The sequence below is a fragment of the Aquarana catesbeiana genome, linkage group LG04, assembly GCF_042186555.1.
Source record: "Aquarana catesbeiana isolate 2022-GZ linkage group LG04, ASM4218655v1, whole genome shotgun sequence".
NCBI lineage: Eukaryota > Metazoa > Chordata > Amphibia > Anura > Ranidae > Aquarana > Aquarana catesbeiana.
Genome location: NC_133327.1, coordinates 566,936,831 through 566,962,091, shown reverse-complemented (window position 1 = coordinate 566,962,091; position 25,261 = coordinate 566,936,831). Strand labels below are relative to the sequence as shown.

Below are 25,261 nucleotides of genomic sequence, written 5' to 3'. Positions count from 1 at the left end.
TGAACACCGTTCGTCAACCAGACATGTTGCGGAATCGGAGGAGATAACGTGTTATTTATTATTGGCCTTGGAGTTATTGCTTTGACATTATTTTTTTGGTTGAATAATGATTTGATTTGGCATATTTTCTATATTTTTGGATGCATAGAATGCATCTTTTATGAATACTTTTTGGTTAAGTTCTATTGGCAGATAGCATGTCTAATTTTATTTGTTTTCTTTTTATAATGCACAATAAAAAAAATTGTGGAGAATAATACTTGGCTATGTGTTTTACTTCAAATGACAGTTTGGGAGTAGGCAGTTACATTTAAAAAAATACAATCTAAAATTGACAAGGGACACCAACATAGTTGAATCTTTGATCTTAAAAACTACGGGATAATGGTGTTGTATCTTGCCCAAAAAAAAAAAAAAATATTGTTGATATCACTAGAAAAAAAAAGCCTTTGAAAATTTGTTTGCAATAACTCCATCAGTATCACCAGCAAAGCAGCTTCATTAATATCCCATTAAAGAAGAAGAGAATGTGCGCTGCATTTCGAGATTTTGCCATGTCACAAATGTTAATTCTCCATTACGAACGCTAGTTTACAAGACCGACCGCTTCTGGCTCGTCCTTGCTTCCGAGCATGCGTGTTTGTACTTTGGACTTGTCCGGACTTGTGCACACACGCTCGGAAAATCCGACAACAGACATTTGTCCACGGAAAATTTTAAAACCCGCTATCCAACAATTGTCCACAGAAAATCCGACAACAATTGTCCGATGGAGCATACACACGGATTTTCCGCGAACAGCCTGTCATCACACATTTCCCATCGGAAAGTCAGATCATGTGTACGAAGCTTTAGGCTATAAGAAGATTGCCAAGACCCTGAAACTGAGCTGCAGCATGGTGGCCAAGACCATACAGCGGTTTAACAGGACAGGTTCCACTCAGAACAGGCCTTGCCATGGTCGACTAAAGAAGTTGAGTGCACGTGCTCAACATCATATCCAGAGGTTGTCTTTGGGAAATAGACGTATGAGTGCTGCCAGCATTGCTGCAGAGGTTGAAGGGATGAGGGGTCAGCCTGTCAGTGCTCAGGCCATACGCTGCACACTGCATCCAATTGGTCTGCATGGCTGTCGTCCCAGAAGGAAGCCTCTTCTAAAGATGATGCACAAGAAAACCCGCAAAAAGTTTGCTGAAGACAAGCAGACTAAGGTCATGGATTACTGGAACCATGACCTGTGGTTTGATGAGACCAAGATAAACTTATTTGGTTCAGATGGTGTCAAGTGTGTGGTGGCAACCAGGTGAAGAGTACCGCAAGGCAGTATTCCAACATGATAACGACCCCAAACACACCTCCAAGACAACCACTGCCTTGCTAAAGAATTTGAGGGTAAAGATGATGGACTGGCCAAGTATGTCTCCAGACCTAAACCCTATTGAGCATCCGTGGGGCATCCTCAATTGGAAGGTGGAGGAGCGCAAGATCTCTAACATCCACCAGCTCCGTGATGTCGTCATGGAGGAGTGGAAGAGGACTCCAGTGGCAACCTGTGAAGCTCTGGTGAACTCCATGCCCAAGAGGGTTAAGGCAGTGCTGGAAAATAATGGTGGCCACACAAAATATTGACACTTTGGGCCCAATTTGGACATTTTCACTTAGGGGTGTACTCACTTTTGTTGCCAGCGCTTTAGACATTAATGGCTGTGTGTTGAGTTATTTTGAGGGGACAGAAAATTTACACTGTTATACAAGCTGCACACTCACTACTTTATATTGTAGCAAAGTGTAATTTCTTCAGTGTTGTCACATGAGAAGATATAATAAAATATTTACAAAAATGTGAGGGGTGTACTCACTTTTGTGAGATAATGTGTATATATATATATATATATATATACATATATATATATATATATATATACATATATATATATATATATATATATATATATATATATATATATATATATATATATATATATATGTATATATACCCTTTTTTTATTAGTTTTTTTAAGTGATCACATAATCTCTGTTCTCAGCTGCATAGGAGGCTTAGAGGTAGGGATGGAGCTGTACAGCGATCTTCCCAGTGAATGGGGGGGGGCAGCACAAATCTGATCCTTGGAGCGCAGCTGGGCTGTTTTCCTAGCACAAGCAGAAAACCGACCACACTGTCTGGTGTGGTCAGTTTGAAACAGGAAAGCAGGGGGACTGGCACGATCACCGGGAATTTCATACAAAGGAAGCTATACAAAGAGAACAGGATACTTTTCAACACAAGTACACAGTGCAACAGACACATATCAGAAATATGAAATGTTGGGGTAACGTATTCTGAAAGAAGCAGGGAGGAGAATGGGGGCAGTGAAATGAGTGTGGGAATGCATTGCCCTTTTCTGTGAATCTGGCACTGGATATTGGAGGAAAATACATGACTTAGCCCACAAGATTACACATGCAGTCGAAATTACATTTTTACTTGATTAATTATCAATTATCAAGTATTATTAATCAGTTATTAATTTACTTGTTTTTTGGAAAAATGTTGTGCAACCAAAGATTAGATCAAGAGGTCACAGAAGGTTTAGGTTCCTCTTAACTTCCCAAAACAATTTCATGAATAGATGTTGGCATTAATGTGATGTTGTGGAAGAAAAAATAGACATTGACCCTGAATCATCAACCACAGTGACATTTAAAGTGTTACTAAACCCAGGACCCTGCATTCATTATAACTTGTCTCCAACAGTACACATAACATGGAAATGCAATTATTTTAGTAAATATAAACTGCTAAATACCCTTTCTCATCAGCAGTATATAGCAGTCTTGTGACTTTTATCAGTGCACTGGTTAAAGCTTGTAGAAAGACTTTCATTCTCCTCTGACTGTCCTATGAGGCTGCATGACCTCTGACTTTCTGTCCGGACAGTGCTCATTGGCCCTGTGCTGATCACAATCACCCTCCCCCCAAAAAAATATCAATACACACCAAACTGAGCATGTTCAGAGTGCCTCCTGGTGCTCTGTTCTATCAGCAGATAGATTGGGGACAGTAAAAGAAGGGGGGATCAGAGGAGACAGGATCAAACAGCCTTTTTACACAATGCGGAGGATTAACCCCTTAGGTTCCACAGTGAGTATAACCAGCATGCTTTACTGTATATACAGACTGATTTTATTGTTGTGGGTTTAGTAACACTTTAAGACACCTTAAAGTGTTTGTTAACCTAAAAAAAGTGCTTGTGCTGTGTAATCTGCCCCCTCTAAACTGTAAAAAACCTAAACCCTCCACTTCCTGCATGCCGGCTCTCCTCTCTTCCCCCTCACCCCCCTCCTTCCTGCTTGTCAGCGACCTCTCTGTCTGTCTCCGCTCCGCCCCCCCCCCCCCCCCCCGCCGCTATTATTGAAAATTAAAAACCTAAACTTGTCACTGCGAGGCTGGCATAGCACACTGTGTAAATCCGGCCAGTCACGTGACTCGCGGGCGCTGTACAGCTCCAAGACAGGGCTTCTGCGGGAGGAGCCGAGCGGCCATGTGATCTCCCCGGCTGATGTCAGAGGGAGATCATGGTCCCTCCTACGGTAGCCGTGTATCGGAGCTGAAAAGCGGCCGCGAGTCACGTGACCGGCCTGAAGACAGCTCTAAATAGCTATTTACACTACTCGTTTTTGGAAAGGATTAACACAGTGTGCTATGCCAGCCTCTAATAGAGCAGCTGGCAGTTGAAAAAACAAAGGCTTAACAAACACTTTAAAAGACACTAAAGGCATGCTAAAGCGGCTTCTCAACCAATGATATTGTATGTCATTTTAGCAGGCCTTAAAGCGGAGTTCCGCGTAAAAAAAAAATTAAAAGTCAGCAGCTACAAATACTGCAGCTGCTGACTTTTAATAATCAGACACTTACCTGTCCCAGGGTCCAGCGATGTGGGGGAACGAAGCCCCGCTCGTCTCCCCCTCCTCTCTGCAGTGCCGGCATAGTCACTGTGGGCGCCCGGCTGTGGCTTCACTGCTGGGCATGCACTACACATGCGCAAGCCACGTGGTGCGCCGTGACTGGCCAGGCAATCATCTGGGATCTGTGACGTGTCCCAGATGATTGCCGAGAGGGAGGGGGGAAAGGTGATCTCCCTTCCAGTGCCGCGGTGCGCCGGGAGGATGTGGCAGCTGGAACCCTCTAAAATGAGGGTATCCGCTCCCCCCCAAAAAAAAAATTACAAATGTGGCATGTCAGGGGGTTATCTTCCCTTAAAGCGGAAGTTCCATTTTTGGGTGGAACTCTGCTTTAAGCACCATTTATTACTCCTCAAGTGATATTATAGGTTGATAAAACAGGACAATTTCTTCCTAGATTTAATTTTTATGTTGTCTTTTCGCTATAGCTGTCCTTTTATAAAAAAGAATGTAGATTATGTTCCACTTTGTATTAGCTGTACACATTCAGTGTTTTCTTTTTACTGTCTTTTTAGATTTTCCATCTCCTCTGGCTGAAGTCAATTGTTCTAACCAATCATCAAATGGCATCTCTCTTTCTTGGGTCCCTGGTTTTGATGGGTATTCTCCTCTAAGCCTCTGCAACATACAGGTACCAAAGTGGATTAAACAAATTTACTTTATTTTTTTAATAGAATAGGGGAGGAATAGAACCTCTGTCAGGTCTTTATTGATACTTGTGTACCCACTGCGGAGATTCACTATTAGGTTTGATGACCAGTGACCACAGATGTCAACACTGAAAGATAAAGAAAATGCTAAATTTAGGGTTGTCACTATACACCTGTTTTGGTGAAATCTATCTTTTAATGTAATGCATACAAAATATTTAATATTCACTCTCAGAAAATCAGTTATTTATAGATTGAACAATGACACGTGCCTTATAGTTAATTGAAAATGAATTTGAAAAGCAGTAGTAAGCCTCTTTCTCCAATTGTTTGAATTCTTTTGAAGATTGTCCCGGCAAAGAAGGAAATCTTTGTGTCACAATATCTGGATTCCATTCCTGCAGGATTAGGTCCAGGTCTGGTGCCACTGCTCAGACACACATGCATCAGCTTTGCCTAGTCCTCCCTCTGCACAAAAGGCTGTTCTTCTACACACAATAGGAGATAAAGGATTACAAAAAAGAGAAGAATTTATTTTGGAATAGATTTTTAATATAAAAAAAACCCTCTTCCTCAGCTCTATCAGACAGCAACTCAATGAGAGGCAATATGGATAATTATGTATGTGTTAAGCTTTCATGTTGAGATAAAAGAACTTTGCCTCTATGTAGTTTTATTAGAATTGCTAATTGTGGGTTATGAAAAATGAAATACTTTTTCAAGAACTTTTTTTTATTCATCTTTATAAGACCCAGTCTTCAGCTCCACCACCAATTCTAGCAACTTGAAGTATATATGAATTCCAAAACATTTTTGGGGTATTGTAGAGAATGTTTAAATCCCTTGTCAGGTTTTCTTGGCCATCTCTGTTCCATTGGGGAGATTTTCCTTCCAAGTAGACACACAAATAAGCAAGAGGAAATCTCCTCAAAATGAGGAGAATTTTTGTTTTTCCCCTAACTTTCAGTGCCAGGACAATTGTCACCAAGACAAATAGAGAGGAGGGAGAAACCACAATGGGGGCATGGAGAGCAATAAAAACGTGACAGGTTTGCACACCCTTCTCCACTCTCCTGAAAGCTAAAATAAAAAGTTTTGGTATTAAATACACTTTAAAGTGGATGTAGCTTCAGAGACATTTTTTTCATTTCAAAATAAAAAAAACATACTTTTTTTTTTTTTTGGGGGGGGGGGGGGGGTGGAGTAGTAAATGATTACATCCCTGCCTTTTTGTCCCATTTTGGAATTCTAGTTCACTTCTTCTGTAGTGGACACAGTAGGAAGTAATAGCAAATCATTCCAAAGTGAAGCAAGTGCCCTTCTAGACAGCTGCCACCAGGACACAGTAGGAAGTAATAGCAAAACTTTACAAAGTGAAGAAAGTGCCCTTCTAGACAACTGCCACCAGGACAAGTGTCCCCACTGAAAGATTTCCCCTGTACTTCTGTTTTGATGGCAACTCCAAATTTTGGATTCTCCCTCACTCTCAGCCAAGTTATAGTGGTCACCAGGACAAATAGAGAGAGAAAGAGTTAATCTGCCTATGGGTGAGGCTTACTGCACCCATATGGGGACCCAGAGATAGCATTTACTAGTGCCTGAAAGGCAGGCAGAGGCTGTGACCTAAAACAAATGTGGCTTTTAAAGTAGCATTCCATCTTAAAGGCGAAACTTCTCCACACGGACAATAATATTAACCCTTTTAATCCATGGCACAGTTCATTAAGCACTCTACATTATGGAAAACAGTTAATGTTAAACTTCTCTCTTTAGTGCAGCATTTCTGAGCCAGGACTGCTGAGCTTGTACCAGACACCACTAGCCCAGTAGCCAGTCACCTCACTCCCAGTGACATAAATTCACTTGAATACAAGGAAGCTGAAATCTTTTACATATACCAAGCTTACTAATCCCAGAGGCCTCACTCCATTTTCTGTGATTTCCACTTTGGGTCCATAGGACGCCCCGTGCTGCGATGTTGGACCTAATAGTGGGGTTCTGATCACTAGGGAAGGAACCAAGCTCACAAGCTCCGACTTCCCAACTGCGTGGTTGCTTATGCACCCAAAACTAGTGCAGTAGTCATTAGCAACAGCAAGATAGCCTTTTCTGAGTAGCTTCACTGCATGTTAGACACTTGTACTGCATCTTCTCTAACTGGTCTTGTCCCCCAATAAAACCTGTTCTTGTGTTATGCCATACATGCATTCCTTGGAATAACTTCAGACCAGGCATATTATCCACAACTTATTAACTTTACATGAAAGGCTTGTAGCTTGAAGTCCCCTAAATCAAACATCCATAGGAATTGTATCCATTTAGAACAGTAACACAGTAGTCCCAAAGCAGGAACCTGCTTACCTGCCTATTAGTGACACAGATAGCAATGAAATCCAAATAGTTGACCTAACTCCTCACCACTCTATCCAAGACTAAAAAAAAAGTGTAGGCGTTAGATGCACTTTAATTAGACCTGTCATGGGAAAAAGATAGGAGTTACATGGATGAGTGAAAACACCAAATTCATTTTCGGTGACTGGTTCAGTTGTAATCTGAGATTAGATCTTCTGTTGATGGAAAAAAAAACTTATTTGGAAGAGTCAAAAACACCTTTGCTTCTTTTATATTAAAGTGGAACGTTACCCATAAGAACCTAATGTGGAATAAACAGTATGTTCCTTGCTAAAGAACATTATTTTTTATTAACAATTATGTCACCTAAATTAGTGTGTGCTGTAAATTGCCCCCAGCATTGCTCTTGTTTCTTTTTGCTGAAGGCTGCCATTTTGCTGAAGCCCTGAGCCACTGAGCAGAAATAAATCATAAAGGGGAACAAAACCCATTGATTTAACAGATTCAAAACAGTTATGTTCCCGGAATGCCAGGATTGCTAACTGTCACATTTGCTTGTTTCATCAACCAAACTATCAAACCATCAAATGGCTGGTGTCATTAATGATCACATGTGCAGCACCATGGCAGTTGCAGATCAAACAGAAGCAGTTTCCAATGCTTTAAGGACAAGAGGATTTATTTCAGCTTTAGGGCTGTCAGCAGATCACAAATTCGTCAGTGCCTAAAAGTATCTGAAAGTGCCTAACAGTGCCTAAAAATAGAGAGCAACTGGGCATGTGCAGAGCAGGGTCAGACAGTATATTACTGGATTTGAAACAGTATAGACACTTACCGGTATTTTTAATGTTTTACATAGCTATACCTGCAAAAGTGGCCAGCCTGAAGTGATCTAACAGGACTTCATTTTCTGATTAAAGTTCCACTTTAAGTAGTAATCCCTTTCAGAAACAGTCTATTCTGCAAAGCAGGTGCTAGGCTTTACTGACATGTTATTTTTCACAGCTTCCTATTAGTCAGAATTTAACTTGCTAACCTATTATGTATAACGGGAAAGCTGGCTTGTTGATTATTTTGAAAGGGGGCAGAAAATAAGGTGACTCAGTTCCCTGGTACCTTAGGGCCACATGCTTTTAAATGAACCAATTCCAAATGATTACATGTTTGTATCATATTGTAATACACCACATATGAGGACGTGTATATTGTATATATTGAACTGATATGTAACTGTACATGAAAGGCTTGCTGAAGTAGCTTTGAAAACGGGGTCATAAGCTTTCATTCAGAAAGTAAAAAATGAAAGCTTTCACCATAGTTGTTGTTTTGTTATGTTCCAATATAGTTCAGGAAGAGGGATAAAAGAAGTTGCTTCCTGCATTCACTGCTGGTGACAGGAAAGGGTGTAGTTTCTTTTGTGGAATTTGCTTTTTAGATGAGACTTTCTAAGACCGGTGAAACATCATTATTATACATACAGTATCTCACAAAAGTGAGTACACCCTTCACATTTTTGTAAATATTTTATTACATCTTTTCACGTGACAACACTGAAGAAATGACACTTGGCTGCAATGTAAAGTAGTGAGTGTACAGCTTGTATGACAGTGTAAATTTGCTGTCCCCTCAAAATAACTCAACACACAGCCATTAATGTTTAAACTGCTGGCAACAAAAGTGAGTACACCCCTAAGTGAAAATGTCCAAATTGGGCCCAATTAGCCCTATAATATTTTCCGTCCCCGGTGTCATGTGACGCATTAGTGTTACAAGGTCTCAGGTGTGAATGGGGAGATATAATAAAATATTTACAAAAATGTGAGGGGTGTACTTACTTTTGTGAGATACTGTATCAGTAGTGGTGACAGATACGTTCCATTTTTATGTTGCTTTCAGTTATGGATAAAAAAAACATAGATCTTCAATTAATAAGACAAAGTACAATGTGTTGTAGTCTTTAGAAAGCTCTCGTGTCAACTTTTGATTTAACTGTATCAGTTCATACCTAGCCCAAATTGTTCTTGTTTTGTCAGAGCAATCCTGATTTTTGTACTTTTGGAAGAATTCACAGTTTCAGAAAAAATATCTCATCTCTTTCTCTGCCTCACATCTATATATTAGATTGTCTTCAAACTGCGGCCTGGGGGCCACATGCGGCCCTTTTCTTTCTTTTAACTGGGCCTTGGGGCACTTTTATACACTAAAACAAACAATGGGTCATAATTACCCCCCACTGACACCAGTGAAGGAGCACAATTCCTCCCAGTGACACCAACAATTGGGCCCAATGAAACCAATGACTGGGCACAATTCCTCTCAATGACACCCAACAATAGGGCACAATTCTTCCCACTGACAAAAAAGATGTTTTTCCCCACTGGTGTCTGGAACTTTTCTACTTCCACTGGCCACAGTCCGGCTCCTCCTAAAGTCTGAAGGACAGTAATCTGGACCCTCATTTAGAAAGTTTGGAGACCCCTGTATTAGATTACATGGCTCAGCTGACAGCCATGGATCATTTCTTTTCCAATTCATAATTATTAAAAAAAGGGTAGAGATTAACAAAATAGGTAACATTTTTATTATATTATTAGGTTTCTGACTGGATGGAGCAAGAAGGGGACTACAGCTTTCTTCTCCTTTCTTCTCAACCAAGCTATGATGTTGGTGCTAAAGCAGAGGTTGAGAACCTGGCTGTGCTGACTTCTCTTAAACACAAACTTGCTGCCCTGAATGAAGCTTGCCATATACATAATGATAAATAATCAATCATAGATTTGATTGCTTCAAATTAGGTTTGCTTGGTTAGTACCTCTGTCGGTTTTTATTTCTGTGGCCCCACTAGGAAGATTGTTCTTCATGTATTATGCTGGTGACAATGACGGATAGTTTCTGAGGGAGCATTTTTAGCTGTCTGTGTCCCCTGTTGGAGATTTTTCCTGTCTGGGCGATAATGTTACCCAACATAAAACTTGGGGCGCCGCTCTAAGCGAGAGCAACAGGGGCGCTGGCGTGCAGGCTCACTAATCCAGTGATGATAAAATTTATGATCATGGGGAAGGCCATACTCCCTGCCCGACCGGAGTAAAAGTATGAATGTTAGATGGCCCCAGCCAGCGCTGCTCCTCAAATATTGCCATTGACGCGTTTTGCCCCGTCATCAGGGCTTAGTCATAGAGGTCATAAAGGTCCTCTATGACTAAGCCCTGGTGGGCGGGGTTAAACACATCAGGGGGTATGATTTGTGGAGCAGCACTGGCTGAGGCCATCTAACATTCATACTTATACTCTGGTAGAGCAGGGAGTATGGCCTTCCCCATGATCATGGATAATAATGTTATCAATGGAACAAGACGTTTGGGGAATATCTCCTGGTATAAGCCTCAGACAGCAATAACCAAATGTTACAAACTGTCTCTACTCCACCCAAAGCTAAAATGGAAAGTTTTTATTTTTAACACTGCCATATATGTTACTATATTGTTACAGGTGACTGAACTCATACAAGGCAATGGCACATCCTCTCTGATATATAACACATCTGTACCACCTTACACACACAAGATCAACCATCTAAAGTCATTTACAGAATACAATATCAGTGTTTCCTGCAGGAATGAAGTAGGCTGGTCATTGCCAAGTCCATGGATTGTGGCCAAAACTGCAGAAGGAGGTAAGAGCCATAAAAATGATGGTCATTTTCAGGGCCAGTGTTGAAACATTGGATGGAACCAGGAGCTAGAAGGACATTAGACATCTCATAGTCAGAAGTCAGAACAATATGAGAAATTAAACAAAAAAAAAAAGAGAAATCACTTATGGAGCTAGACAAAACAAAAGACAAATGTCAAATATCTCCTCCAAGGCACAAGGTACGCAAGGCAAAGAGGGAGACCTAGCATCCAGCCACAGGTCCAGGAAGTGCTTTACAATCTCAATATGCTCCATAGCATCTACTGTGATAGCATTCTCTTACTGTACTGTGTCTATAGAGGAGCAGGGTTGTAACCCCAAGACAGAAAGTGTTTTATTACAGAATAGCAACCCTGCTCCTTATCTCATCAAAACATAAGGGATAACCTGGTGTTACTCAAATTGTTTCAGACGCTCTAGAGAAAGTTATTGTGCCATTAACATCTGCTTTACAGAAGAACAAAGCATGTGGAATACCGTAAAGCAGTATTAAACCGAAAAACAAAAATGTACGGTAATATATTGCAGATAATCTAAAATAACTAATCCTTAGATGTGGTGGCTGCTTTAGTTTTCTTTGTTTAGGCTTTTTTCACCTGGTGATCTGGCCAGTAACACACCTCCTGTAGTAGAGTGCCTCCACTCTGCGCCAAGGAGCACAAAGACACCTTTGGACAGCAGCATTGTTGATCTAGTGGGAGGGGAGTGTTAGATGTACTCGCGGATTTAGATGTGCTAACACATAGAAGCTGAACTCCAGCTAAAACTTTATAAGCCATTACAGTAACAGTTGTTTCCTTTTAGGATAAAGGGTTTACATAAATAAACACATTCTGATCAAAGTATGCAGCATTGTCTGTATTAAATGGTTAGCCTCAACCCTGTAACTGCTATTTCTGCAGGACAACTTGTTCTCTTGAAAAACAACAGACTTACTGGCTAGATGCCTAGATGAAAATAAAAGAAAGCCTAAAAAAAAAAGCTAATGTAGCCATCACATCTAAGAATATAATACAATTGCTTTTCGATTTAATACTGCTTGAATAAGTATAGGAAACAGAAGACCTGACATATAGATTAAAATAAGTTGGTAAAGGTGTTTGTAAATAATCTCTGTGGATCTTGATCCTACTCCAATATATCTAGCGTGTACAGATGGAAGAAAAAAAAGTTGCATTATTGGTTTATGCTTAATTCAGGAAATATCCCAAAACGGGCATCTTTGATCCAATCTGCCAACTATGATTGATTCTAGGAATTATGGATATGATGTCATGTAATATATGCTACTTGATAGGATGTATTAAAACTCTCTATTCAATTAAAAAAAAAAAAAAAAAGCTAACATTGTTGCAAAAGTATTAAAATCTATTCTTTTTTTTTAGCTCCATCTATTGCGCCAGAGAACATTACCATAGTATTAAATGGATCATCATCATTAAAAGTCAACTGGAGTCAACCTCCGCTCAGTGCTATGAATGGAGTTCTTCGAGGTTATAAGATTTGGCACACGTGGAAAGTCTATGGAAGTCCAGTAAGTATCAACATTTAAAATACATATGTACCCTTTTTTGGATATATTCTTCTTATTACATATGAATGGGTTAAAAAACACATTGAGGGGGGATTTACTGAAACTGGAGCACTCAGAATCTGGTGCAGCTATGCATGGTAACCAGTCAGCTTCTAACTTCAGCTTGTTCTATTAAAGTAGATGTCCACCCTAACACTAAAATCCCTGCATCTACAGACAGCCACAATCTAACACTAACCTATCTAGCCCTATAAAGAATAAATCAGTATACACACCTTTTTTTGAAGCCGATCTGACACGATCCCATGCTGACAGTGTTGCCAATCTACCAGATTGAAATTTACTGACACGACACCCAAAATTTACTGGCACAGCCACATTTTTACTGGCATTTCCAAAAGTTAGAACAATTACAGTTTTAAGTGCAAATTTCAGTGTTTAGGCTACAAATATGTACAATATGCAATTATCAATATGATTTATGGTAGATACTACAGCAAATTTCTAATTTTATTTTCAATATAGTAAAGTAAGTGGCTCAGGGACAGGACTCAGGAGGGCAGGAAATTAGAATGGACAGGCACACACACATGAAATTAAGCAGTGTGCAGCAGCACAGATCACCAACACGTCCCCTCCTGAGTCATAGTGACAGTCTCTCTCCATGCCAGGTGGTCTCTCCAGTCCACTCCAGTTCAAACAGTACTAACAGTCCCACTCCCGGTTTGCCTTGCACCCATCCCGCAGACCTGCAAATGAGGCTCTGGCCACTCCGCACCATTGCATCATGACATCACACGACACACTCAGGCACCACCTCCGCCAGATGCGCCCCCTGCCGGTACCGACTGAACACACTGTAGCAGGCACTCGGCCGGCTCCGGACCTGAGCTGCGCATACGCAGTTCCGAGCCAAGCATCACAGACAGTTTTTTACTGGCAGCCTTTTCCTCTTATTGGCATTTACTGGCAGGAAAAAAGTCCCCCACTGTGCAGCGGATGCGTGTGCCCTCTGGCGGCTCCTAAAGGGAACCCGTAAGGGGTTTTGCGCATGGGTGCCATTCTGCCCCCCGTAAAAAGACGTGAGGCGGTCTGAAACCGGTTAAGCATGTATGGAAAATACCTGTTGATTTTGCCAGAAATGCAGTGTCCATGTCATTTCCAGGAAGCCGACCTGGAACTTAAAGTGGTTGTATACCCTTTTTTAAAATATTTTTACCTACAGGTAAGCCTATAATAAGGCTTACCTGTAGGAAAAATGAATATCTCCTACACCTGTACGGTTTAGGAGATATTCACTTTGCATGCAGCCGCTGACGTCAGCGGCGCATGTGCTCTGAAGGTCCGGCTGAAGGTCCGGCAGACGCATGTGCGGGAGTGTTGAAAATCGTGGCTCCGGCCACTGACAGCGCCAGGAGCCGCGAACCCGGAAGACACGCCGAGGGGAAATGTCAGCTCCCTCGGCAGTGACCGGAATCAGCTGCCGATGCCTCGTTCTAAGGTAAGTATTTCATAATTAACTAATACTAGCTCATTATGCCTTTGCCTTACAGGTTTTTTTTTTTTGTGTGGGTATACAACTGCTTTTTAAATAATGTTTACTTTATTCAGTAAACTACTAATTTCCCCATCTCCCATGTAATAAAGATGAACAATGACTGACATGTTTGAAGTTTAGCCTGTGTTACAACCATGGCTCCCTCCAAAGACACAGTGGAATAGTGAGTGTAGCCACCCAGGGACAGGAAGTGTATTATTTGCAGGATTACCAGCTGAAAATAAAGGAAAAAAGCCTTTGGGTTCGTAGACACCTAACAGAGTTGTGTGATAATCTTTGTAAATCGCCTTTAAAAGAAAAAAATATTTTTACATTTTTTCATAGGAATACAATATAGCAACAACGAACAATATATATCTTTCATTCTCACATCTATTAAAATGATTAGTACTTCAGCCTCCATAATTTAATGAGTTACAATGTTTCAAATAACATAAAATGCGATGAACAGGTGTTTATGGACAATAGTCGCTGTATACAAATAACAATAAAAGTGAAAAAAAAAAACAGAACAGTTACACCAAAAAACATTTAGTTTCAATCAGTTTTTATGGGGTGGTGTTTGAATGTGTGGCTGAGATGTAGCTTGTATAAGCTTGAGTTTGTTCTGGTATCCGTCTATCAGTAATCCTTGGATCCCTCCAAAGGCTATGCCAGAAATTAGTTTTTATTACAGTACAAATGTATAGGGATATCAGACTGTACTTGTTAATAGACTTTTACATTGATCTCACTATAAAGGCAGCTAAGATAGTGTTGTTGAGTGTTATAATAGCACTAGTAGTGGCAATCCACTACTTTTAGAGCAGGATAAATAAAGCACCTTTATGAATAGTCTTTAAAGTCTAAAGCGGGTCATACAGCATGCAAATAGCCCTCTCCTGCCCAACAACCCCTGATTTAGACATTGAAGGAAAAAACAAAGAACAAAGCTAAATTGTCCAAATACTGACCCAAATCTGTAGCCAAAAGTTATGCTGGGGCCCAAGTCTTCTTGCTTCTTTACTGAAAAGTGGGAGGGTTGTTCTTGGGGTGCCCACATGCTACCTGATGACGTGAACATTTCCAATTTGTCAATGGGGTTCTTGTGGGCTCCTGGTGAATCCAGTGACGGTGCGGTAACATCATGATGATGGGTGACAATAAGACAGTGGACCAGGACTGCATTGCTGGCTCACCAGTCTTCATTACCAGAAGAGGCACTGCAGAGGGTCAAGTGGTGGCAGATTTAGGTCATTTAAAGTAGGATTGGGAATTTTTTTTTTTTTTCACAATTTAAAAAAAAAAAAAAAAAAAGTGAATAGGTAGGAACAGGGTGGATGGGAGAGATAAAGTTTTTTTTCCAATCTCCCCCCCCCCCCCCTCCCCGATATGAGCTTCAAAAAATTTAAAGCGGATCGTTACCCATTCCTGGCACCTCTGCATCCTGCCCACCCTTCACTGGATATTTATCGAGTCCTTTTTTTTTTGGCCCCCCCCCCCCCCCCCAATTCTCCAACATTCACCTAGGCAAATGACATGCATATCTCAGGAGGCACCGGGAGCCCTGCACGTTACCCCATTCGCCAACATTTTAAACACTTTTGTGTTTTGACATGTTGCTCATGGTGTACATTGCCATTTGGATTCATTACAAGTCTTTTCCTTGTTGGGGGACTTTAAGGTTATAGTATTTAGATTTAGCAAGCTTTTAAAGTAGAATTCTACTCTTTTTTATCCTGTAAATTGCTCAGTGTAAAGAAAAATGTTGATTGTTGGCAAAGTTGGGCAATCTATTCTGCTCTTTTACTTTAAAAGCCCTGATCATTTTATGAATTCTACATACTATAACTTTTATCTGCTGAACATGTTCCTATGCCATATGTGTGTCTGTTGTCTTATAGAATAGAGGAACTATGTCAAGGCTTGTCATCAGAGAAATAGCTGATGTTTCTGCTGGTGACATAAAATGTAGCGGGTGACTACAAGGCTTCATTTTTACTTCTGTCTCAGAACAGCTTGCTTAGCGTTTTTCTCCTACTCAGTGGCTAAAGGAAAAATGTGGTTAACCACCAGCAGTGCAGTCACTTGTTTTCTTCTTAGGCTGAAATTAAAGATATGTTGTTGTGTGACGCCCGGCTACTCGTGATCAATTTCAAGTCATAATCTACTGTCAGAAATGCACAGTTCAAGAGAGCTATGGTTGTTGAAAGTATTGTCTGTTTTGAGACCTACAGCTATATAGGACTTTTTGTGTTCCTCTTTCAGTAATTGTTTTCCCTGGCACTAAAATCACCATCCCACAATATATGTAACCACTCTGTAGGCTGTACAGAAATTCAAAGAGATGCATTCTAAAAACATACAGAAATTGGATAAAATGTTTAGAATGCCAATTCAACCATTCACACATGATTTTTTCATTATGTTAATTACAACAGACTGAAAGCAGAAATCTCTCATACAGCCTCATATATTATGGTGCAAAGAATGACAGATGTTATGTAATAAAAGGAATTGACAAGTAGGTGCTTGGTGGAGTATGCACAAATTGTAGGCAGGATAGACATTTGTACAGATACAGTGTATGCAAAGGAAAAGGTCCACATCATAAAGCGGACCCATGTGCATGAAGTGAGATAAATGGCAGCCTTAGCCTAGACTCCAACCAGGGCATGCTCCAATGTGTTTCATTCAGCCCCTTGGAGCTTAATTATGGGAATGAGCGAAATGCGTTGGAGTGTGGCCTGGCTGGGATCCGAGGCTACAATTCATCTCACTTCATGCACATGGGTCTGCTTCATGATGTGCGGCTTATGGACCTTTTTCTTTGACATTGCTTCAGCTTGGAGCTAGTACAAGCTCCCTGTCCCTGCCTGCACTCACAGCGGTCAAGTTAGACCTCTCTACTTGAGTGGCACTTAAATATTGTCTTTTCGAGTCACAATGTGAACAGCATGGACATGGCAGGTAGCTGAAAGGTGGCACAGCATCAAATAACATTGAAAGTTTTATACCAGTTCATTTATTAGGTTGATTTCACACGGTTTGGCCCGCAGTGATAGTGTACCTGCAGTTTTTGTGCGGTTAACCTGTGGTTTCCCATATACTTTCTATTGGGTTTAGCATTTTCTGAAAGCGCACCAAAAGTCCCACATGCTGCATCTTTATTGCACTTTCAGAAAATGCACCAAAAAGGCATAATCTAATTGCAAGTCTATGGTAAACCACGGGTTAATTGCATGAAAACCACAGATACACCCACGCTGCAGCCAAACCGCAAAGCACTATTGTGAAACTGGCCTTAGAAGATTGTGGGTTTGTTCATTTGTTCTGGGCCCCTAGCTTTTTGAGACATTAAGTACTTAATGTGCAAATAAAGTCAAAACTTTTTTGAGGTTATACATACAGTGGTGAGAGGTTAGAACCCGTGTCAAATTCCTGTTACAGTCTGTGTCCCCAATGGGGTGTTTCACCCTCTCTCTGTGTCTGTGTATCCCCATCAGAGCTGTGTCACACCCCCACATAGACGCATGTACAAATGTAAATGCATGTGGCGGGGCGCCTACGTCTGAAAATGTTGATTGCGATACACATGTTACATATCGATGTGCACGCCGGAATGAGAGCAATAATTCTAGCACCAGATGTCCTTTGTAACGCTAAACTGATGATTTATAGGGGGCTTTTAAAGCATTGCATGTGGAAAATGTAGGGTACTGACATGTTGGGTATCGATTTACTCGGTGAAACCTTGGCTTTTATATTTTACCCAAAAAATTGGATAATTTATCGCTTTTTTGTGCCCCCTAAAATTAATTTTAATGTTTTTATTATTGAAATCTACTGAAACCTTTGCTGTAATATCGTGTGACATAAAAAAAATGGAACTACCACTATTTTATCCTCTAGGGTGTCTGCTTTTAGAAAATATATAATGTTTTATGTAATTTTCAGGCCTAAATTTATTTTTTTAAATGTGTGCAAAAAGGGCCCTGGCTGTGAAAGGGTTAAAGAATAAGTTCACCTTCGGGAACAAGTTACAAGTTCCACCCGTAAGATTTGTTTGTTTAAAAAAAAACGGCTCCTTAGGCCTCTTTCACACGGATGATCCGTATGTCCGTTTTTCATCCATCCGTTTTCGGATGAAAAACGGACATACAGTCATCCCTATGGAGCGTCGGATGTCAGCGGTGACATGTCCGCTGACATCCGACCCCGCTCCGATCCGAAAAGTGTAACGGAGGAAAAACCTACTTTTCCCTCCGTTTTCGGATCGGATCGGATGACGACGGACACTACGGACCGTCATCATCCGATCCCCCCATAGGGGAGAGCGGCGCTCTGACAGGTCCGTCGCTGCACAGCGTGCAGCGATGCACCTGTCATCTTCCTGCTCAGCGGGGATCGGCGGAGCGATCCCCGCTGAGCCAGCGTGTGTTCACGGGGCGGATCATGACTGATCTGCCCCGTGTGAAAGAGGCCTTACTTTTTTTAGCTGGCTCCTAAATTCAAAGCAAATTTGTCAAGCCCTGCATATATATACATCACAAAAGTGAGTATACCCCTCACATTTTTGTAAATATTTTAATTATATCTTTTCATTTGACAACACTGAAGAAATGACACTTTGCTACAATGTAAAGTAGTGAGTATACAGCTTGTATAACAGTGTAAATGTGCTGTCCCCTCAAAATAACTCAGCACACAGCCATTAATGTCTAAACCGCTGACAACAAAAGTGAGTACACCCCTAAGTGAAAATGTCCAAATTGGTCCCAAAGTGTCAATATTTTGTGTGGCCACCATTATTTTCCAGCACTGCCTTAACCCTCTTTGGCATGGAGTTCACCAGAGCTTCAGAGGTTGCCACTGGAGTCCTCTTCCACTCCTCCATGATGACATCACAGAGCTGGTGGATGTTAGAGACCTTGCGCTCCTCCACCTTCTGTTTGAGGATGCCTCACAGATGCTCAATAGGGTTTTGGTCTAGAGACATGCTTGGCCAGTCTTTCACCTTTACCCTCAGCTTCTTTAGCAAGGCAGTGGTCATCTTGGAGGTGTGTTTGGGGTCGTTATGATGTTGAAATACTGCCCTGCGGCCCAGTCTCTGAAAGGGGGGATCATGCTCTGCTTCAGTATGTCACAGTACATGTTGGTATTCATGGTTCTCTCAATGAACTGTAGCTCCCCAGTGCCAGCAGCACTCATGCAGCCCCAGACCATGACACTCCCACCACCAGGCTTGACTGTAGGCAAGACACACTTGTCTTTGTACTCCTTGCCTGGTTGCCGCCACATACTCTTGACACCATCTGTACCAAATAAGTTTATCTTGGTCTCATCAGACCACAGGACATGGTTCCAGTAATTCATGTCCTTAGTCTGCTTGTCTTCAGCAAACTGTTTGCGGGCCTTCTTGTGCATCATCTTTAGAAGGGGCTTCCTTCTGGAACTACAACCATGCAGACCAATTTGATTCAGTGTGCGGCGTATGGTCTGAGTACTGACAGGCTGATCCCCCCACCCCTTCATCAACCTCGGCAGCAATGCCAGCAGCACTCATAAGTCTATTTCCCAAAGACAACCTCTGGATATGACGCTGAGCAAGTGCACTCAACTCCTTTGGTCAACCATGGCGAGGCCTGTTCTGAGTGGAACCTGTCCTGTAAACCACTTGGCCACCGTGCTACAGCTCAGTTTCAGGGTCTTGGCAATCTTCTTATAGCCTAGGCCATCTTTATGTACAGCAACAATTCTTTTTTTCAGATCCTCAGAGAGTTCTTCGCCATGACGTGCCATGTTGAACTTCCAGTGACCAGTATGAGAGAGTGAGAGCGATAACACCAAATTTAACACACATGCTCCCCAATCACACCTGAGATCTTGTAACATTAACGAGTCACATGACACCGGGGAGGAAAAATGGCTAAATGGGACCAATTTAGACATTTTCACTTAGGGGTGTACCCACTTTTGTTGCCAGCCGTTTAGACATTAATGGCTGTGTTGAGTTATTTTGAGGGGACAGGAAATTTACACTACTATACAAGTTGTACACTCACTGCTTTACATTGTAGCAAAGTGTAATTTCTTCAGTGTTGTCACATGAAAAGATATAATAAAATATTTACAAAAATGTGAGGGGTGTACTCACTTTTGTGAGATACTGTGTATATATATATATATATATATATATATATATATATATATATATATATATATATATATATCTAGATATAGATATCTAGATATATATAGATATATATCTAGATATCTATATATCTAGATATATATCTTTTATTTTCTCAGTATTGCAAATATATTCTGTTTCATGACCTCTGCTTACTCAATATGGATATGGTAAAGCCTTGGTTTTTGATGTTTCTTTCTCAACTCAAGTTTACGTTAATATTAGCCTTCATGTTTTTTTCCTAATCACATGGCACCATGTTTCCATAGTCACTCCTTTACAAGAAATTGCTATACATTTCCCACATGGTCAGCAGAAATAAGGGAGAAGTATATAAAGCCTTATTATGGTTGTTGGGCTTCAGAGTAATTTGGGGAAATTCTGCTTTAACAAAATTGTTCATATTTCTGTAAGGTGGGGAGAACTGAAAATGTCTTACCAGCTGTTTCATCAAAGATTTCCACATTTTGAATTCTTTGACTAATGACCTGAAATAATTGTTGTAATGTTGAAATTATCTTTTAGGAACAGTAGATTGCATCTTGAGCACCAGCATTTTACAGACTTTACAAACCACACTATTAAGCGTGTGCTTTCCTTTAAAATAATAGATTTTTTTTACTGTTGATAATAGGTTATAGCAAGAGTAGTTTAAGCACTATTTCAGATCAGTTTAGTGATGAAATCTCCTATGGGATCCCTATAAATGCATTTAACTATCTAATCGCAGTGATGTGCGAAGAGCCTCTGAATCTATTGCTGGATAAGCTATGTAATCTAGAAGCAATGTAAATTACAGTAGCAAAATGATGTTTATGTTGCATTCTTGGTCAGTTTTTTTTTTTAAGGGTATTCCTTAGTCAGTTTAATATATTGATGACAGAAGCAGGAGCCCCTTTCTTATATTTGCAGATTTTAGGACTACACAGTCTTTGAAATAGTGATTTAAAAAGTTTTAGATTAGAAGCAAAGCTAACTATACAGCAGTAGAATTTCGTTTGAACAATCAAATGGAAATTCAGAAAAATTGTCCATCAGAATATTCCCTCTTACCATCATTGTGTTAACTAATTACGTTCAAAAGCCCTAAAATTTTGTCCACATTAATGATGTATTAATTATGTTTGTTTTGTGCCTTGTACAACAATTCCCTATTGAAAACCATATTCACAGTTAGAATTTCAAGAAACATTTTTCATCCTGCTCCTTCAAATTTTCTCATCACTATGGTCAAAAAATAATTGTCAATTTGACCCCTGTATCCATTAGAAAAACAAATGTTTGTTACAAAAATTAAAAATTTCAAATAAAATGCTATTGGTGTTTGGCCAGCTTTACTGGAAAACCATTCAAAATAAGAGTGCAGAAGGTGTGTCTTTCATTGTTGTGGAGAATAGAGAGGTGTGTCTTAACCAGGTGTGTTAGATAATTACACTTGACAGAGTGGTAAAATCGGCAATAGAAAATCGTTCGATTACCGCAGCAACACAATCAGTGTTGATGGGAGAATCCCTCCCACAGAGCCATTGTGTTCTCCTGGTGGGGGGAAGCTGTCCCCACCGGGAGTATGCAGTGATTACTGCTAGTGGCTATGTCAAATCGGACAGACTGGTTGTACCCAAGTTGACTGAATGATCAACTAGGGTACATTCAGCCTTCCCATACATTATTCGAATCTCAGCCCATCCCTGCTAAACTATGGCCTATGGCCTGCCTATGGCTGGCTTAGAGCGGTAGTAAAATAAAAGAAATAAAAAAAGTTTCACCCTGCAATGCAATATCATAATGTGCTAGTGTGCATTGCATACTTACTTTGTTGCTAGAAGGTTGCTAAGACAGCTGTTACTGTTCACCCCCACCATCACAGAAGTGGGCTCTCCAATGCTGACCTTAGAGCCACTGCGTCAGGGGAGGCAAAATGCATGTGTGGAAGTTTGAATCAGTAAAAGAGTTCTCTTCTGCGATGGTGGAGGTATTCAGTACCAGCTGGGAGTGCCTTAGCAATGCTCTAGCAGCAAAGCAGGATAGGATAATGTCATCTTTGGGAGTTTTTCAGCCAGGCTAAGGGGGGTACTATATCTAAATAGCCTATACCTATAGCAAGGGCATTATTCATGTTTGGTCAAAGCTGAATGGTTTGTTTTTATCTACAGACGCCCCTTATATGCATAGGCAGTTTTTTTGGTAAAGGTGAACTATGCCTTTAAGTAGAACGACAAAGCAGAGTATTCATTTGTAAATGTACTTTATTTGGCATATACTGTACTATCCAAGAACAAGTGAAAGTTTCATCCCTCTACTTTTGACAAAGCATATACTATGGACAGTGTTTAGGCCACGTGTCCTCTGTCACTGTTTGCTTTTCTACATTGTTTTTGCTCAGTGGCCTTCTATCCGAAATGTCAGCAGTGTTCTGATTAATCCATCACTCCCACTCAGTCTGATGATATTGCTGGATAATCAAGTGAGATTTTACTTCCCGCAATCACACTGTGGTCACCAAAACCGCATTCCAGTAAATTTTTAGGCAAAGCTAAAATACAAAATAAAGATAAGACAAATTTTTAGACAAAGCTAAAATATAAAATAAAGATAAGACAGTAAACATATCATCTAATTATTTTTTACAAGAAAGGTACAGATAAACACATCAGGACAAGCAGCCTCAAAGAAAAACCGTGTACATTCTGCTCACATTCTGGTTTGAGAAATAAAAAGGAGACAGGAGCCCCCAGAACTGTGCAGTGTCTATTAAAAAGAAGTTTACAAATAAACATTTAGGCTGGGTTCACACTCTTTTCCCCACATCCAATTCGCATGTCAGGAGATTGTGACCGACTCTCTATGGAGCCGGTTCACACATCTCTGGTGCGGCTCCGGTGTGAATTGCACAGGAGTCTTGTTTGTCTCCTGGTCTGTTTCAGGTCCCAATTCAGCCAAAAATTCGGGCTGAAATCAGACCTGAAACGGTGAACAGGGACGCACCAGACCTCTGCTGTGAGCCACTCCGTAAGGCAGTGTGCACCCAGCCCTAATGCATGGTACACTCATGACAAGACTTTTCCAAAAAGGCAGCACAGCAGTAGCTTTGAGACAGTCTTGAGACAGGGAAGCTTTTCCTCTAACTCATTCAGCTGTGTGTGTAATCAGAGCTTTAGCGATTTTTTGGAAAATAGTTAAAAGAGAAATATGGGAATTTTTTTTATTTGTGAAACATACTTACCTAGGTGAATGCTGCATCTGTCCCCCGCCGGCTCTAAGACTGAGAACCGAGCGATCAAAGATGACTGATCGCTCAGTTCTCAGAGCTTCATGAGCAGAGAGCTGGTGGCTGTCTCCTCTCTGTCCCCCCCCCGCACTCACTGGAGCGCTTGGCTGTGGAGGGGGTGGGAGCGGCCGGCTCAGGAGCGGCTCACTGAGAGGCTGAGCCGGGTGCCGGTCCAGGCATGTGGGCAGATCCTGACCATATTGTTGTGATCTTGCTCCTCCCTAAAGATTAACCTGTAAACACGTGAAAACAAGTCTAGCGTTCAACCTGCTGGCTGTTATTGTAAATATGAAATATGTTTAAGCAATAGTTCCTATTTACATCAGTTAAATTGTAGTTAAATAAAAGTAAAATGAGGAAACATTTTTTTTTTATACTTTTTAGTCCCGAACATAAAAAAGAATAAATGTACTAAATAGTACACATTTCCTTTAAGGCTATACATTGTGTGCACAATGTTCTGACTAATGCCCCGTACACACGGTCGGACTTTGTTCGGACATTCTGACAACAAAATCCTAGGATTTTTTCCGACGGATGTTGGCTCAAACTTGTCTTGCATACACACGGTCACACAAAGTTGTCGGAAAATCCGATCGTTCTAAACGCGGTGACGTAAAACACGTACGTCGGGACTATAAACGGGGCAGTGGCCAATAGCTTTCATCTCTTTATTTATTCTGAGCATGCGTGGCACTTTGTCCGTCGGATTTGTGTACACACGATCGGAATTTCCGACAACGGATTTTGTTGTCGGAAAATTTTATCTCCTGCTCTCCAACTTTGTGTGTCGGAAAATCCGATGGAAAATGTCCGATGGAGCCCACACACGGTCGGAATTTCCGACAACACGCTCCGATCGGACATTTTCCATCGGAAAATCCGACCGTGTGTACGGAGCATAAGTGTTTCCTTGCTTGCAATATACAAGCTTGTAATCTTCTACTAGTTCTTAACATCAACAAGCTCTAGGTAGGTCATGCTCGGTTAAAGCATTATATTTGCATGATAAAGACAAAGTTCAGTTCTTGTGACAAAATAAAGCCACATTATACTTCCTGGGAACAAATAGGCCAACGTACATACAATATACCATCCATTATCGTTAAAAATGGGAATGCATCCAATTTATTATGGAACGTAATGTTTTGCTTGGGTAATACTGACACTTTATTGGCCCTCTACTACATACTTTTTTATGCTGTCCAGAGATGGAATTCCATCACTGGAGCCTGTAGGCACACATTCTTTGGTGCCCAAAGCAACAATAGAATCATCTCTTTTTTGAGTATAGGTCTTATGCTTAGTTAGAGTGTTGGGATAGATTTACTAAAGCTGGTCTACTCAGAATCTGGTGCAGCGGCGCATGTAGCCAATCAATTTCTAACCTCAGCTTGTTCAGTTAAGCTTTGGCAATAAAACCTGGAAACTATTTGGTTAATGTGCACGAAGTGAGCCTTATTTTGTACTCTCCATCTTTAGGCCCCTTTCACACAAATGTTCCGATCAGGTCTGCTTGTCAGTTTTTCAGGCGGACCCAATCGAAACCTCCATTCTTTTTTATGGAGCAGCTGATGTCACCGGACATGTGTCCGCTGACACCTGACAAGATCCGATCTGATCCGGTCCAGTAAAAACAGATGGGTGAAGATCTGTTCTCCATCCGTCCAGCAGATCGGATTGGATGACGGTTGGATGGAAGCGGACAGGCGGTCTGTTTCAATCCGACCACCCCATAGAGAAAAGCATGCTGAGTCCATGACACAGACCTGTCATCCGCCTGTTCAGCGGGGATCAGCAGAGAGATCCCCTGCTGAGCGGACAGATCCGCTGCTGGCGTCTGCCCCATGTGAAAGGGGCCTTAGTAAATAAACCCCAGTGTAACAGTTTGTGAATAAGCTTACATGAGATGACTGCATTTCTGTTTATCATAGAAAAAATGCATGACAAAAACTATAAGGCTGGGTTCACACTATTGTGAATTGGAGTTCCCTCCTCCAATTTGCATGTCAGGAGATTGTGACCGCCTCTCAATGAAGCCAGTTCACATATCTCCGGAGCGGCTCCGGAG

General features: G+C 41.0%; 1 protein-coding gene across 2 annotated transcripts in view; it reads left to right on the top strand.

Moving 5' to 3' along the window:
- Window positions 1-25,261, top strand: part of MERTK (MER proto-oncogene, tyrosine kinase) — a 166,634-nt gene that overhangs the window by 69,865 nt on the left and 71,508 nt on the right. For both annotated transcript variants that reach the window (XM_073628043.1, XM_073628042.1), the window contains exons 6-8: window positions 4,479-4,594; window positions 10,455-10,638; window positions 12,044-12,192. In XM_073628043.1, the coding sequence (XP_073484144.1) occupies window positions 4,479-4,594; window positions 10,455-10,638; window positions 12,044-12,192 (449 nt within the window). The remainder of the gene's footprint in view (window positions 1-4,478; window positions 4,595-10,454; window positions 10,639-12,043; window positions 12,193-25,261) is intronic.